The following is a 17,574-nucleotide window of genomic DNA, read 5'->3' as shown; positions in this document are numbered from 1 at the left end:
GTAGGTCCTTTTGAAATCCTCGAGAAGATCAGTGGAGCAACATATAGGGTGGCACTTCCTCCTCAGTATTCGAGGGTCCATAATGTGTTTCATGTTTCTATGCCAAGGAAGTATGTGTCTGACCCAACACATGTGATTGAATATGAGGATCTGGAGATACAGAAAGATCTTACGGTCAAGAAGTGACTAGTAGAGATTTTTTACTGACGAGAACAAGTATTGCGAAAGAAGACGATTCTCATGGTAAAAGTGTGATGACAACACCACGGAATCGAGGCATGTACATGGGAGCCAAAGGCAGAGATGAAAGCAAAATACTCAGAGTTTTTTTATATGTAATCGTAACCAAATTTTGCAGACGAAATTTCTTTAAGGGAGGAAGGATGTAATATCGATGAATTTTTTATAATTATTTAATAATTAAAAATGAATTTTATGTCTCAAATTTGGGTTGAATTTTCATTTGAATTTCATTTTGAAAATTAATTGAATTTGGATTTGAATTGAATGTGAATGTGAATGTGAATGTGAATTTGAATTTGAGATTTAATTCAATTTGGATTTGAATTTAATTTGAATTTAATTTGGAATTTGAATTTGAAATGGATCTCAACTTGAGTTTGAATTAATTTGGTAAGATTGGAACCATAGGGTGGGATGCCCCCTATATGGGCCCCTCGTAATTATTTAGAAGTCCAACTTAGGCCTAAAGTCAAACTAGCCATTAGTTTCCCATTTTCATTAAGAATCCTAGTTAGCTAATGTGACATAGTTTTCCTATTTCATATGGGAATATTAATTAGCCTAGGACTACATGAAATATAAGGTAAGTTGAAATTAGGAAAGCTAAGGAGTTTTCGTATGTGATTAGGAAACTCGCTTAGAGGCTTATAAAGAGGGGAGTTTCCTCCTTCATCGCACACGGCACTCTAGTGTGCTCATATTGTTGAGATCCCTATTCCCTATCTATCTATCTCCCTATTCTTCCTTCTCCCTTCCACATGCCCCTCTCATTGGGAAGAGGAAGCCGGTGTAGGTGGTGCATATGTTGGAGAATTCGGTGGTTGATCTGATATAGGTGAGTACCCTAATTGTAATATGTTATATTTTGAGTTTCAACCTCAGTTCCATATCGGAGTTTAGACTTAGATAAGATGTCTTTTCGAATTTGTAGTTTTCGTTTAGTCGTGAGTAGTTTTTGGGAGTCGTTTCAAACGTACGAAACCGTAAAACGAGGGATTTTGCGAAAAAAGTATGAAAAATCTATACAAATGGGTTCAGATCTATGATTGATTCATGTGAATCCAGATCTTGATTCAAGTACATGGTTTAGAACCATGGATTAAGGATTGAATCTTTGAGTGGGTTTTGCATCGATTTCTATGAAACTACGCAAAACGACACCGTGAAAGTATGTGGTTTGAATTAACCTAACTTTGAATCTTGTATTCTTTTGTGTGTTTAGCATGGTGGAAATATTTATGTCATGTCGATATGTGTCAACACTTGGACACACCATTTTACCCTTTGTACATACAAGTTTGTATTCAAATTATAATTTATAATTATATTTTCAGTTTATAATATATATTTTAGATATAGCATTTATATTTAGATAATATTCAGTTTATTTTGAATTTATTTTGTATTTATGTGACATTAATATATATATAGTTGTGTCATACCCACATTTTTTAGAATTGTCGTGTCGTACCTCTATACCCGTACCTGCACCTACACCCGTACCCAGGTGGCAGCTTAGAAATAATGTGAATATTTTTATTGATAAAAATATTAATGGAAGTCATGCTCAGGATCTTGGACACTTCTCCATTCTTTTTCATGAGATGAATCGTGACTTCATGCACAAGATTTAAAGAAAGAAATTGCAGAGGCTTTAAAGAAAATGAAATCAAGAAGGGCAGTTGGCCCAGATGGTATACCTAGCGAGGCTTGGAAATGCTTGAGTGCGAAAGGTTTAGAATGCTTGACAAATCTTTTTAACAAAATTTAGCGGACAAATAAGATGCCTAATGAGTGGAGGAAGAGTACTTTGGTACCTCTATATAAGAATAAAGGTGATATACAAGATTGCATAAACTATCGTGGTATAAAACTCATGAATCATACTATGAAACTTTGGGAGAAGGTGATTGAGTATAGGTTGAGGAAGGTTGTCATGATATCGGAGAATCAATTTAGTTTTATGCCTGGAAGATCAACTATGGAAGCTATACATCTTCTTAGACAACTTATTGAGAGATATAGAGAGAGAAACAAAGATTTGCATATGGTTTTTATTGATTTGGAGAAGGCATACGATAGAGTACCTAGGAACGTTCTCTGGTGGACAATGATGAAGAAAGGTGTTTATCTTAAGTACATTAGTATAATTAAAGATATGTATGAAGGAGTAGTAACCAATGTCCGCACTTGTGGAGGGGTGACAACCAATTTTCCTATAACGGTTGGGTTACATCAAGGATCTGCTTTAAGCCCTCTCCTATTTGCTATAGTGATGGATGAGCTTACGAGATCAATTCAAGAAAATGTGTTGTGGTGTATGTTGTTTGTTGATGATATTGTTTTGATTGATGAGTCTAGAGCTGGGGTAAATGCTAAGTTAGAATTACGGAGACAGACATTGGAAGCGAGAGGTTTTAAGTTGAGTAAGAGTAAGACAGAATATATGGAATGTCGGTTTGGTAAGCAACGAAGTAGTGATGGGAGTGTAGTGAAGCTTGGTGAGCAAGAAATATTGATGGAAGACTGTTTCAAATATTTGGGATTTATCATTCAAAAGTATGGAGAAATTGATGGAGATGTAAATCATAGGATAAAGGTTGGGTGGATGAAATGGAAAAGTACAACTGGAGTGTTGTGCGATCGTAGAATGCCATTGCGGTTGAAGGGAAAGTTTTATAGGATGACAATTAGGCCCGCTTTACTATATGGTACAGAATGTTGGGCTGCCAAGAGACATCATATTCAAAAAATGAGTGTAGCTGAGATGCGTATGCTTAGATGGATGTGTGGAAATACAATAAAAGATAAGATTCGAAACGAGAAGATACGTAAGAAGGTAGACGTTGCATCCATTGAAAATAAGATGAGAGAGAATTGTTTACGGTGGTTTGGAAATATTCGGCGAAGGCCTAATGATGCTCCAGTTAGAATGATGGAGAAATGGGAAAATATATTAGTTAAAAGAGGTTGGGGTAGGCCTAAGAAGACTTGGATGGAGATGATAGGAAAGGATATGAATGCTTTGAACCTCACCGAGGACATGGCATTGGATAGAAATGATTGGAGGAGAAGGATTCCAATGGAAGACCCAGAATGATTTTCTTTTTTGGTTCATATCGCCGACCCCAATTGTTTTGGGATGAAGGCGTAGTTGTTGTTGTTCTGGTTCTTGGATATGTATTGTTTGTTGAGCCTAGACAAATACATTATAATAATGCATTTGCATTTGGATTTCATTTGTTTTAGTGAAATTACTAATTTATTTCATTTTTTACTCGAATTCCAAGCCACTTCATGATTGTGCGTGTGTGCATGCAAAAATACACAATTGTGTTACATTTTACATGATGCTCTAAGTATGAAGTTACGAACTAAAAGTCTAAATCATATCAAAGGTGTGTAGTTAACTAATGAATAATGATCAACAAATACGTACTTAATACTCCTTCGCTTCCGATACACAGAAGAAGGCCAACTAAACATTTAGTGATAAGGGAAGGCTACATTGTAAGCGGTTCATAAGATACCTAAGATCGGTCAAGTTTGAAACTTAGAGACTTGCAACCAAGGGTATCTATTACAGGTATGAGCACGACACAAGCATTGGGGCTTGGTGGAAGTACCCATGTTACATAGAACAAAGCATAACACATTCATAAGCAAGTTTCACTCAGAGTCTCTTGCGAATATGCTTGAGGAAACACTTCCTACCTTTTCTAGTGTTGTTCTGCACCGTACTTGCTTTCCCACCCATTCATGACTCCCATTTTCATCTGTAAAGCTTGCAATTTGCTTTCCCACACACCTCTAAAACAATTTCTGAACACTTCTCGAAACTACTCCCCCTTAAAGCAAACCTAGAAGGTAACGGTTGAGGCTTGTATGAAATAGAGATGAGATTTCTGCAAATGAACCTTTTAGAGAAATTAGTGTTCCTGATCCCTTCAAATGCTTACAATTGTAGGACAAAGGAATGCATTGGTTGAATTTGTTAAAATATGTATGTACACCTTGTATATATATTATATGTCATTACTCTCGCACTTTCTTCCTTCTCATTTGTGTATATATAGGGTATCTTCCTCTCATTGTTAAGCATGCTTTTTGCACACTTGGTGAATTAATAAAGTATTATTTTTTATATTGTGAACCTTCTTTGGTGTGTGCCCTTAGTGGCCTTTGTGAGTGTGCCCATCGTGGCTCATTATGCTTGTTCATTTTGGCTTCTTTGATGGACATTTGTTCTTGTTTGAAGGTTTAGCTTTCTTTACATAGTATTAGAGCCATAATGCTCTTGATCTTTGAAGTTGGCAACCTCATTGTTCGTGTGCTCGTGGTGCGGTGTAGTGAAAGCTCTCTCTCTCTCTCTCTCTCTCTCTCTCTCTCTCTCTCTCCTTTGTAATCATGGTGAATAAAGACAGTGTCACCATTGGTCCCATCAAACTAAATGACATTAACTATGTAATGTGGTCTTCAATCATGAAGCACCATATTTGGAGCAAGGGCTTGTGGAAATTAGTGAATGGATTTGATCTGGAACCTAAACTGCTCACTAAAGTAAAGAACGGAAAGAATGTTGCACTTTAAGATTATGAGAGGACCAAAGTCATAACCAATTATGAGTAAAAATGGAAAGTGGAAAATGGGACACGTGAAAATAATGTATTGGCTTATCAATAGCGCAGACATTAAGAAATGCCCTAGCCTAACGAAGTTTGTGCATGCCAATGATGTATGGGAGTACCTCAAAATTATGTATTCTCTTAAAGATATTGCACGTATGCAATCTACAAGATAAGATTAGAACTATGACTCGAGGAGATATGACCATTAGAGAATACTATAATGCTCTATCTGAACTTTGGGAAGAATTGGTTCTTGAACCAAAGTAGCATTGCCCTTTGGACATTGAGTTCCGACAAAAATAAATAGATGTGGAGCATTTCTAACAATTCATAAATGGGTTGTGACCCGAGTTTGAAGCCACCAAGTCAGCTCTTCTCTATAGAGAAAATATTTTCTCTATCATTGATAGAGTTGAAAAGCTAAGTATGGAGAAAAATAAGTTGAAGAGATACTCTCAAGAATGATGATGAATCCTTCTTGGCTGTATCTAGGCTGAAAATTGATACTCGCATATACAAGTCACTTGTTAATAATGCTACGAACGGGGACACATCAAACTCTTAAGTTAAGAAAAAATAACAAAAAAGGTGACTTTGGTTGGTCCACCTCAAGAGACGGAGGACATGAGCAACCCTCAAGAGATATCTGTTGGAAGCATGTTATTATCTTAATTGGTGGAGGTGCTTCACCCTCTTCTTAGAAGATCATCTTCCTCAATCGAAGCCATGATCTTATCTTACTTTGATCTCGACAAGTCTTCCTTGGCTTCTTGATTCTGGTGCATCATTTCATATGACTTCCAACCTTGATATTTTATTTGAATGTTGTATTATTCAAGCATGTTTAACACCTTCATTGTCGATAGCACGTCTCTTGAAATCAAAGGAATATGAAATTTTGAAAGAAATCTTCAAAACTTCAAAAAAATTTGAATTTCAAAAATTAGATATATTCCTAAACTGAATTTAAATCTTTTGTCGGTTTCTCAAATATTGGACCATGGATGTAATGTCTCCTTATCAAATGGTTGTGGGTGCAGGATCGCAAAACAGGAAAGTTGATTGAGCAAGGCCATAGAGAAGGAGGACTCTACTACACAGACTTTTTGGAAATACCTAAGAATACATTTTGTTGTAATGTTCAAAAATTAGATTTGGTTTTGTGGCATAAAAGATTAGGGAATCCAAAATTCCATATTTTCCTAATTTGAAAAAAAATTGTAACATTGGCAATTTTACTTGTAATGATTGTATTTTTGGTAAAATACAAAAATATCATTATATGAGAGGACTTTTGTTTCTACTAGACCACTTCAGTTAGTCCATTCGAATGTTTGGGGTTTAGCACTGATCATACCAAAAGGTGGATATGTGTATTATGTCATATTTGTGGATGGTTTTTCTAGATATACTGGGATTTACTTAAACATAAGTTCAATGTATTTGCATTTCCAAATTTTTTGTAACTTGGTCAAAAATAGGTTTAAAATGACATTTCTATCTTTCACATTGATTCAAAGGGAGAGTTTTTGTCAAAAGAATTTAAAGATTATCTTAATTTGCATGGCATTACACATCAAATATCTTGCTCACACACAGCACAACAAAATGATTTGGCAAAAAGAAAACATAAACATATTGTGGAAACCACGAAAACTTTATTTATTGCAAGTCATGTACCTAAAGTTTTTTAGGTCGAAGTTGCTTTAACCCTTGTGTATCTTACAGAATGCCATCTTCATCACTACAAAATAAATCTCCTCTTGAAAAACTTTTAAAACTTACTCCTGATTATTTCATATTAAGAGTCTTTGAATGCAAGTGTTTTGTCTTAACCAATAAAAATGATAAATGTTTTTCCTCGAGCTATTCCTTGTGCCTTTTTTGGATATGCAAATAACCAAAAAGGTTATAGGTGTTTTCATTCTAAAAATGAAAATTTGTATGTTTCAAGAAATGCGTCGTTTTTGGAAAATGAAAATTTCTTTTGATTGTGAAAAATCTAAATAACTGAGTATTTTTTTCTATTTGATTTTATTTCAAATCATGATATTGATGATTGTGACTGTGAGTTTGGTCTTGATAATGACAATGAATTAAGAGATAAAATGATTAATGAAGAGAAAACTCATGGTAATAAAACCTATTTGCTTTAAAAACCTCCATGTGCACTCGAGAAATATTCAAACACTGAAAATGAACATGAGGTGCAATCTAAGAGATCATCGAGAGTATCAAAGCCCCCAGAAAAGTTTGTATCTTATGAGTATTTTTCATCCAAATACAAGGCATGTATTGTGTTAATTTATTCTTATGTAGAGACCTCGCCCAATGCCTAAGCTTAAAACATTCTGAGTGGGTACAAGCCATGAAAGTCGAATTAGAAGTCTTAGAGAAAGCCAAAACTTGGACACTTCAAGATCTTTCACATGGAAAGAAACCTATAGGATGTAGGTGGGTATATAAAGTAAAAACCAAGAGTGATGGGACCCTTAAGAGGTATAAAGTTATATTAGTAGCTAAAGAATATTCCCAAGAATATGGGATAGATTATGAAGAAACTTTTTCCCTTGTCTGAATGACCACTCTTAAGACCCTTTTATTAGTTTCTTCCATTATGAACTAGCTCATATACCAAATGGATGTTAAGAACGTCTTTCTTAATGGAGAAACTAGTTGAACAAGTGTACATGGAGGCACTACCGGGTATGAGCATTCCAGAAGAGAAGGCTCTTCGCTTGAGTAAGGCTCTTTATAGCTTGAAGCAAGCACTGAAAGCATGGTATGACAGATTTAGTAAGGTTATGCATGATATTGGTTTTAGATATTACTTGACTGACACAACTTTGTTTATTAAGGAATACAAATACGGGTATTGTCATTCTACTCATATATATGGGCAATATGATCATCACTGAGGGAGACAAACAGAGTTCAAAACTATGTCACATAGGTGCGGGTGTGGGTGCGGGTGCAGATGCGGCACTTTAAAAAAAACCTTCATCAATGTGGTTTTTTATACTTGCATATTTACCAAAATTCCGAGTCGTTGATTTTCAAGCCTTAAAAGATCGGATGATCCAAGAGTTTATTTCTATAAAACCATGCATCTAGATCGCATCCGTATGGTGAAATTTTAGAAAAAAAAAAACCTATAAAAATCTCAGAACTGGTTTACATATTTTACTTACCCTATATATATATATATATATATATATATATATATATATATATATCTGTGTGTGTATACATATATACATGTATATAAATTTTATTGTAAATAATATTTTTTATTTTTTTATTTTTATTTTTGGTCAACTCTTGTTGACTTGACTAGCCGTTAGAATTGGTCTAACGGCTAGCTCTTTTCTCTCTCTCTCTCTCTCTCTCTCTCTCTCTCTCTCTCTCTCTCTCTCTCTCTCTCTCTCTCTCTCTCATTTGTGTATATATAGCGGATCTCCCCCTCATTGTTAAGTATGCCTACTGCATACTTTGTGAATTAATAAAATATTTTTTTATATTGTGAGCCTTCTTTGGTGTGTGCCCTCAGTGGCCTTTGTGAGTGTGCCCATAGTGGCTCTTTGTACTTATTCATTTTGGATTCTTTGGTGGACATTTGAAGGCTCCTCTTTCTTTACAAAACTTAGGTACAGCTAACTATTTCGGAAACCCAAGGACTAGATCGGAATTTAAAAGAAAAGAAATTATTCAAATAAATAATCTACACCTAGCAATGCACCATCAATGAAAAACTCAGCCTGTATGGCAAAAAACTATTGCAGCCCAAATTCAAAAACGAATTCCACACTATAAACTGCAACTGACAAGTCACTGGGATGGTGTGCAGTAGCCAACAACAATGTAAAGATAGGAAACCATGAGAACCAAAGACACAAGGCAGCAAATACCATCTGCAACTTTTGATGTATAAGGCATGAAGACAGATCAATGACCCCACTATTTAACATTCTTGGTAATGGTTGTGATTCTTCCCAGCACCAACGAACTTCACGCACAAATTCTATCCAGAGAACAGAAATTGCTAGCAAAAATAAGAGGAAAAGAAAAAGCAGATTAGCATAAAACATGAGATAGGCACATCCAACAGCATGAGATTTTCACCCATATGTAAACTAAGTGGATAGCACAAAATTCTTTAACAGGACATATGAATGTTTCCTCAAAAAGAATATATATGCTTTTTTAAAACAAAGAAGGAAAAAATCACATAAAATATGCCTGCATGAAAATGAACTAGTGTTCCTGACACATACCACGAATATTGCACATCCCAAACCAGAGGGAGTGCAAGCAAAATTGGGCAAACAATGACTCAAGTGGAGCACCTTTTATAGCTTTAGACAGCTTGTGTTCAATATTTTGAATAGAAGGCACTGACAACCCTGGCACAGAAATCAAACAAAAAGGAAAATAACACTTTAAATTCATCGAATGAGATTTCCGTTTCTTTGGTTTCCACAAAAGAAGACTGCAAGAAACTTCCACCAGGATCTTCATATGATGAAACAGAAGTACAACCCATTGACACAGTTTTAAGCATGTCATAACAGAACAAACTCATAGTGTTGAGTGGAATCGTGAAGAAGATAGAAATTTCACACTGTGACCATCAACAGAAATTAAAACAAAGATATATAAGCCAAAATCGAGTGCCATCTTGTATGGAATAAAAAGATGTAATGCATGAATACACACCATAAATTTCACGAGACAGAATATGAGCAATATTAGCAGGATTTCAACATGGCAAATGTAAAGCTGAAAAGGAAAGAAAAATAAGTGAAGCTGAGGAAAGCTCTGGCTTGCAAGCAGACATTATGGTGCAAAAGACTCAATTGAATCGATTCACATCAATTTCAACTGGCTCATGTCAAAGCAGGTATGATCTAAAATGAACAGATGTCCCATCTGGTTCATGTTCTGCTCTTCTTTCTTAATTTCTTTTTCTTTATTTTTATATAAAAATGACAAGAAACAGAAGTAAAAAAGAACACAATATAATTATCTGAAGCAAGACAACAAAGAAACCGGAAGAAAAAAGGAAAAGGAACCATATTGTAAAGCAAAGTTCCATTGGAAAAACATGAAAGGAATTTAGAAGTTCAGGAGATAGAGAGGAAAGAGGCCAACAAAGAGATCAAACCCCCTGGATCATCATTCCAGAAAGGCAACATCATGCCTCTAATACAAGCTTGGAATTTCTGTGAGCATTTATCTCTGGCTGGAGTTGGGAAGCCAAACCTTCATCAATGATGAGTTGTTCTCTGATGCAAGCTTGAGTGATGATTTTGGGCATGGTGCTAAAGTTCGTGATATTGCCTTGCTGGAATCCCTTTCTAAGGGTGGATATCTACTCAAAGAAGAACTTTGAGGCAATAGGGACCTTCCATTCGGCCCTACATGGAGTCGGTCTAGTCTCTTTCTCGATCAAATAACTTCAGTTCTCAAATCAGGTTAGATCCAAGTCAACCTATGTCATATAGGTACAGGTACAACTATGGAGGGTACAACACTACAATTTCAAAAAAAGTGGGCATGAGGGTATGACTATATATGTACGCGTGTGTGTGTGTGTGTGGATCTAGATCCAATTAGGATCCATAATGAGAAGTCGGATGGGAAGGGTGTTTACAACCTCTCTCTCTCTCTCTCTCTCTCTCTCTCTCTCTCTCTCTCTCTCTCTCTCTCTCTCTCTCTCTCTCTCTTATTAAAGCGAAGGAAGGAAAGAAGAAAGGAAGAGGGGTTATGAAACCTCCTTTTCCTCCTTTTTCTTAGAAAAAAAGGGGGGTGGTCATACCAAAGTTACCGGAAACGCCCCTACAGTAGGGGAAGCGCGAAACATCGCGCTTCCGAAATGTGTGGGGAAGCATCCCCTTTTTTTGGGAAGCGAGTTTCCCTTTTATGGGAAATGTGCTTCCCATTTATGGGAAGCGCGCTTCCCCCGCGCTTCCCACTTTTTCCATTTTAGTTTTTATTTTCTTCTTTTTCGCTTCCCCCTCGCTTCCTAGGTCGCTTCCAGTTCGCTTCCTAGGTCGCTTCCGAGACGGTTCGTGATTCGCTTCTAAGTAGTCTCACGCTTCCTGCTTCCTAGATTTTTGAAAGTGCCTCGCTTCCCACTCCCGCTTCCTCGACTGGCAACCATGGGTCATACCCACTTTCCCTTTTTCTTCCTTAAAAGAAAAGGGGTGTCTCTCTCTCTCTCTCTCTCTCTCTCTCTCTCTCTCTCTCTCTCTCTCTCTCTCTCTCTCTCTCTCTCTCACACACACACACACATTAAAAAATGACAGTTTTTCGGTTAGGTCTGTGTCAGATTCGACCCAACCCAACCCGTAACCAACCATGTTGACACGGTATGGCAGGTCCCCAAACATGTCCTTGTTACATAGGGTCAACCAATCTTGCCCCTTAAACCAAAGTCTTTTATAGTTTTATTTTCCTTTTGTTCCCTCTTGGACAATGCTTTGTCTCTTACCTAGAATATTTTTTGTTCCTTGCTTTTCAACTTGGGTGTTAGGGCATCATGTCATCCCTCCACTGTTGATGCCAATGACAATTATTGTGATAGGCGTGACATTAGCAAGGGCCCAAAAGCTTAATGGATGAGGGCACAAGGAGTTTGACTTGACAATACCTTCATTTGTATGCTTGTGTCCGGTTGGAAGCTTGACAAGTGAGGGAAAAGATGGTGATGGTGTTGAATGTCTTGAAGATACCTACATTTGTGCACTTGCAACTAGTAGGGTGTTATCTTACATTAATAAATGAACCAGTGTCTTTAGCATGGCTGCTCGAGAGTTCAACTTTGGTTCCTTATCATGAGAAGGGATGGAGCACCAATCTTGGAGTCAGATCGAAGGGGATGGCAGGTGCCTTGGCCACATGCTTCAAGGTATTTCTGTTGTTGCTAGGCTAAGGTTTATTAGAATGTGGAATATGAAGAAACCAAATGTATTAGTGTGTGAGCTCAAGGAGGCTTTCCAGATTCTAGGTACTTGTTTGGAAGCCCATTTTATAAAAGAGATTTCTCTGAGATGGAAAGAAAAGAACTCGTCGCTACATCCCTTTAGGAGCTAAATATTCTAGGTTATTTGTTAGCTCTCTTTATTAAGTGTCGTAAAATAGGTTGGACCCGTTTGGGTTTGATCCAGACCCGAACTGGGTTTTGCGTGTTTGACGTCCTTGCAGTGTCATTCTTGTAATATTGTGTTTACTACCAAATTGTTTTGTAACATGTGTTGTGTATAAATATCAACTATTAGGTCACGTATGATTATGAAAAATATGTGAACCTATTGCAGTTCATAACACCCTATCGTCTTCCTCTTCTTCCACCTTATTTCTTCTTTTTGCTCCTATTGCAGATCGGCTCTGGTGGAGACTCAAGATCTAACATGGTATCAAAGCAAGGTTGGATCTAGGGCTTGGTATTGTTTTCAAAAGGTACAAACATAGAGATTAATGTCTGCTTTTAATCAGAAAATACCCCTCCTTCATCGTTTGTTGGTTTTTCTTCTTTGGTGAAATCTGTGTTATCATATTATTTACTTAAATACGAACTCTTCTTCTCATCCTCATCTCTCTTTGAAAGTGTTGTCGTGTTCTCATTTGAAACACGCCCCCTTTATTAAAAATCTATTGGTCGTGTTCCCATCTAAAACACGCCCCCTTTTTTATTAAAAATCTATTCTTCCTTCAAATCGGCTGCAACAGGCAGCATTCTTTCTTCCCATCTTCACCCAAATCGTGACCTCTTCTCTTTTGGAATTTGTTCACGTGTCTCTAAGACGATCCATCGTATACAGATTTTGAAACTCGTGTTTTCTTGAATCGTCAGTGTGAAAACCATTTGTTGTGATCCTTTGTCTTAGAATCATGATTTCTTTGATTATGTTTTCTTATTCTCTCATCTGAAAATTGATTCTTGATAAGTCTGAAAAATTGATTCTATCGTGATCCTCTTATAACGATCTTTTCTTAAAGGTCTATTAATGCTAATCGAACACAGCGTGTTCAAATGATCCAGTTCATGAACATTGAAGTTCATCGCAATATTCACGTGATTTGATCCCTGTTACAAAAAAAGGGCAAATTTGAATTCGGTTGTAACAGGTTCACTTGCTTCTTTCTTTGAGTATTTTCTCTTCATATTTACGTATCCCATAATCATGGATTCTTCTTCAACTCAGTCTGGTCTGTCCTCAAACTTCCTTAGCCAGCTTGTCTCTAAGAAATTAAACAATTCAAATTTCCTGACTTGGAAGAGACAAATAGTTCCTTTTATCAGGAGCCAAAATCTCTTTGGTCATCTAGATGGATCAATTCCATTCATACCAGAGTTCATTGCAAAAGAAGAAACAGACGCACAAGGAGATGCATCTACTAAACTTGTTCGAAACTTGGATTATGTCACTTGGATGAAGAAAGATCAGGCATTAATCGCATACATCACATCTACCTTGTCTCAAGAAGTGCTAGTTGTTATTCCCGATGACTGCACTGCGATGGAATTGTGGAACAGGTTGACACAGACATATTCTCAGATATCTGAAGCCAGAGTTCTGTTTCTCAAGCATGAATTCCAACTTCTCAAAAAGGGCAGCCTATCCATCATGGAATATTTGAACAAGATAAAGACCATTACAGATCAACTTGCCATCATTGGATGTGAAGTGCCGGACAAGGATAAAGTACAACAGACGTTGAATGGTTTGGGCCCAGATTATCACGTCTTGGTGACATCATTGTTGTGCTTGTCCATTCTTCCCACATTTGAGGACCTCCAGGCAAAACTTTTACAGTATGAAATGTCGTTGAAAGGTATTGCTGAAGATTCTGGCGCTCAATCTGATTCCCAAGATGTTTTAGCTACTGTGTTCTCTTTTGGTCGTGGTCGTGGAGGAAATAGCTTCAGAGGAGGAAGAGGTCATGGCAGATTTGTCGGTCCAGGTTTGCTTCTCACACCCAATATGTCGTTCAATTCCAATACGAGGAACCAAAATCAAAGAGTTGTTCTAACATGTTACCTGTGTAATAAAAAGGGACATATTAAAGCAAATTGTTGGTTTAATCCTCAAAATAAAGGAAAGTTGCAAAATATTGAGAGTAAGAAGGAAGATAATGCCACCAAAACCAAACGGGAGGTAAAACAACTTTTGTTGGCAGCATTGTCTGGGTTGCACTTGAAGCAGAATGATCAAGGATTGTGGTATGTTGATTCAGGAGCAGCGACCCATGTTACGGGGGATGTTGGTAAGCTCTCAAGCTCGATTTCTTACTTTGGTAAAAATAGTATTGTCACTGAAGATGGATCTCACCATCATATTTCTCACATTGAAGATGCAATCATTCCCTTGCCAAAATCATCTCTCAATTTGTCAAATGTTGTTCATGCTCCTAACATCAAAAATAATATTATTTGTGTCTAAACTTGTTGATGATACGCATGCTTATGTTGAATTTACTCCCTCTTTTGTGTGTGTCAAGGATCTTCGAACGAGAGAGACATTCGCAGAAGGAGAGCGACAAGGAAATATGTACATCTTCAAGGAAGATCCATTTGCGCATACCAGTTCTGTCTTGAAGCCACCATTGAAGTCTAAGTCTTTTCAGTCTAAGTTATCTGTGTCAGGTCCTAAGTCTGTTTTTAGTCTTTCCAAATGTCATAAGCCAAGTCTTTGGCATGACCGTCTTGGTCACTGCAGTCATTCCTTTCTTGAGAAACTTGTTTCAAGAAAATTAATTCCTAAATCAAGTTTAACTCTTGATGAAAATAATAAAAAGTGTTTCAGTTGTCAAATATGTAAGAGTCATGTACTTCCTTTTGATTCTATAAATAAAAGAGCTTCAAGACCTTTTGAAATTGTTTATTCTGATGTTTGGGGTCTTGCACCCTTTTGTTCCCCTTTTGGTAGTAGATTGTAATGAAAAGAGGCGGAAGCACCAATAGAGCAACTGTCACTCTTTAAGAGTGACCACTAGAGCCAAGAACACAAACACCGAATGTGCACACACAAAAACTCTCAAATATGGAAATGACTTAAAGTCATAAGTTGGATATTATTGAAGAAAGGAAGAGAGGGGTATAAAACCCATACATAAGAAGGAGAACAACTCCTCTATTTATAGAGGAGGGAGGCACTAAAGAAGAGACTACAAGGGGGCTCCCTTGTAGTCGTTGGGAGCTCCAACGGTCAGAAATCTGACCGTTGGGGCCCCAACGACTACAAGAGTGGAGCCCCATGTGGTCATCCTAAAGAAAGAAAATAAAAAAACAAAAAAGGAAAAAGTAAAAAAGGAAAAAAGAAAAGATAAAAAAGAAAAATAAAAAAGTACATTGACTGAATTACAAGAATACCCCTATCGGGTATTTCAATAGAATAGAATATGTATATATATATACATATATGTATATATATACTTATATATATACGGATGTATATATATAAGTATATGTATATATATATATATATATATATTTTAACACGCCCCCTCAAACTTTACGGGGAGAAGACCGAAAGTTTGCTAAGGAGAAACATGAATCATGGAGTTGGGAGCGCCTTGGTGAAGAAGTCAGCTAGTTGATGCTCTGAAGTAACATATGGTAATGAGATAGTCCCTCTGAGGTATTTGTCTCGAACATAATGGCAGTTCATTTCAATATGCTTGGTCCGCTCATGAAAGGTGTGATTACAAGCAATGTAAATCGCACTTTTGTTGTCACAGTAGAGCTTGGTGGGAGTGGAAATGGGGACGCCCATGTCAGCAAGGAGACTTCTGAGCCATACGATTTCCATAGTTGTCATTGCCATGGCCCGATATTCAGCTTCAGTGGATGACAGTGAAACCTTTTGTTGCTTCTTGCATCTCCACGAAATGAGGGATTCACCTAAAAAAATACAAAGACCCGTTATTGAGATACGATCATTGGGATTTCCTCCCCAGTCAGCATCAGTAAAAGCAGTTAAGTCAAGAGAGGAGGAAGAGGATAAGAAGAGTCCCTTTGATATAGTATTTTTGATATATCTGACAATTCTCAATACGGCTGCCATATGAACCGAAGTAGGTGCATGCTGAAACTGGCTTACTGCATGAACCGCATGAGCTATGTCTGGACGTGTGATGGATAAATAGGTGAGAGATCCGATTAATTGACGGTAGGGGGTTGGATCCTCAAGAAGAACACCATCTTCAAGTCTCAGTTTTGCATTAATGACTTCGGGAGTCTCAACTTTCTTTTCATCAGATATTCCTGATTTGGCACAAATTTCTGCAGCTAGTTTCATCTGAGATAAGATGTATCCTCGCGGGGAATAAGCCACTTCAATCCCTAAAAAATATCTCAAATAACCAAGGTCAGACATATCAAAAGTTTCTTTTAACATAGACTTTACATCATTTACTCCCTTTTTATCATTCCCAGTAATGATCATATTATCAACATACAGCAGAAGCATAATAATGGAGTCACCTGTCCTTTTTAAAAAAAAGAGCAGTGTCAGTATAACAAGAAGAAAATCCTAAATTTATCAATACGTTACTAAACCTATCATACCAAGCTTTAAGTGCTTGCTTAAGACCATATAAAGCCTTTTTTAATTTTAAAATTTTTCCATTTAAATCCATACCTGGAGGCGGCTCCATATACACTTCTTCATTTAAATTACCATTCAAAATGGCATTTTTGACATCAAGTTAAAAGATTGGCCATTTTTTAACTGCGGCTATAGCAACAAGGGCTCGAACACTAGTCATTCGAGCAACGGGGGCAAAGGTTTCATCATAATCTACCCCATACTCTTGGGCATATCCCTTGGCTACCAACCTAGCCTTATATCTTTCCAATGAACCATCACTCTTAGTTTTTACTTTAAAAACCCATCTACATCCAATGGGTTTCTTGCCATTGGGAGGATCAATGATTTCCCAAGTTTGTGCCTTTTTAAGAGCATTAAGTTCAAGTTGCATAGCTTCATTCCAATGAGCATATTGCTTAGCATCATTGTAATGAGATGGTTCATGCAAAGAGTGAAGAGCAAGTAGGCATGCTCGAAAGTTAGGCGAAAAAGAATCATAAGAAACAAATCTATTTGGTATTTTGGAAATCCGATTTGATCTTCTTTGAGAAGTCTCTTCGATGGACTAATTTTGGGAAAAAATTTCAAGGGCACAAGGAGGATTCCTTTCATTCCTTCTAGAGTAGACTTGAATTTGTCTTGAAACATTTTCTTCTAAGTTTTGATCATTGCTTGGATGTTCAACAAGATCTTCACTAAGGGATTCATTAGGATCAATATGATCATCTATGAAGTTTTCTTTAGGCAATAAGTCAAATAAGAATGAATAATCAATATTTTCATTCGGTTGGTGCGAAAAACCACTTTCCTCTTCAAGGAATGTGACATCTTTAGAGATATAAAGCTTGTTTTTAAGTATGTCAAAACATCGATACCCTTTTTGTTTTTCGCCATATCCTAAAAAAATACATTCAATAGCCCTAGGGGAAAGTTTATCATTCTTGTGAGTTAAAACAAAACATTTACATCCAAAAATTCTTAGTCTTTTATAATCGGGAGACATATTGTAAAGTTTTTCAAATGGAGAAAGATTTTTCAAAGAGGACGAAGGAGTTCTATTGATAAGATATGTAGAGGTTAGAACCGCTTCGGCCCAAAAGGATTTTGGA

At 36.8% G+C, this 17,574-nt stretch overlaps 1 protein-coding gene across 1 annotated transcript in view; it reads right to left on the bottom strand.

The window, feature by feature from the left end:
- LOC149821066 (Rab3 GTPase-activating protein catalytic protein) overlaps positions 1-17,574 on the bottom strand; it is a 145,619-nt gene that overhangs the window by 43,934 nt on the left and 84,111 nt on the right. Inside the window, exons 12-13 of the mRNA XM_089981693.1 lie at positions 9,146-9,274; positions 8,780-8,913 (exon numbers count right to left, since the gene is read on the bottom strand). Coding sequence (XP_089837819.1) covers positions 8,780-8,913; positions 9,146-9,274 — 263 coding nt within the window. The remainder of the gene's footprint in view (positions 1-8,779; positions 8,914-9,145; positions 9,275-17,574) is intronic.

Source organism: Nuphar pumila, chromosome 12 (genome assembly GCF_984573655.1).
Source record: "Nuphar pumila chromosome 12, dmNupPumi1.hap1.1, whole genome shotgun sequence".
Taxonomy (NCBI): Eukaryota; Viridiplantae; Streptophyta; class Magnoliopsida; order Nymphaeales; family Nymphaeaceae; genus Nuphar; species Nuphar pumila.
This window is presented reverse-complemented; position numbering and strand designations above follow the sequence as displayed.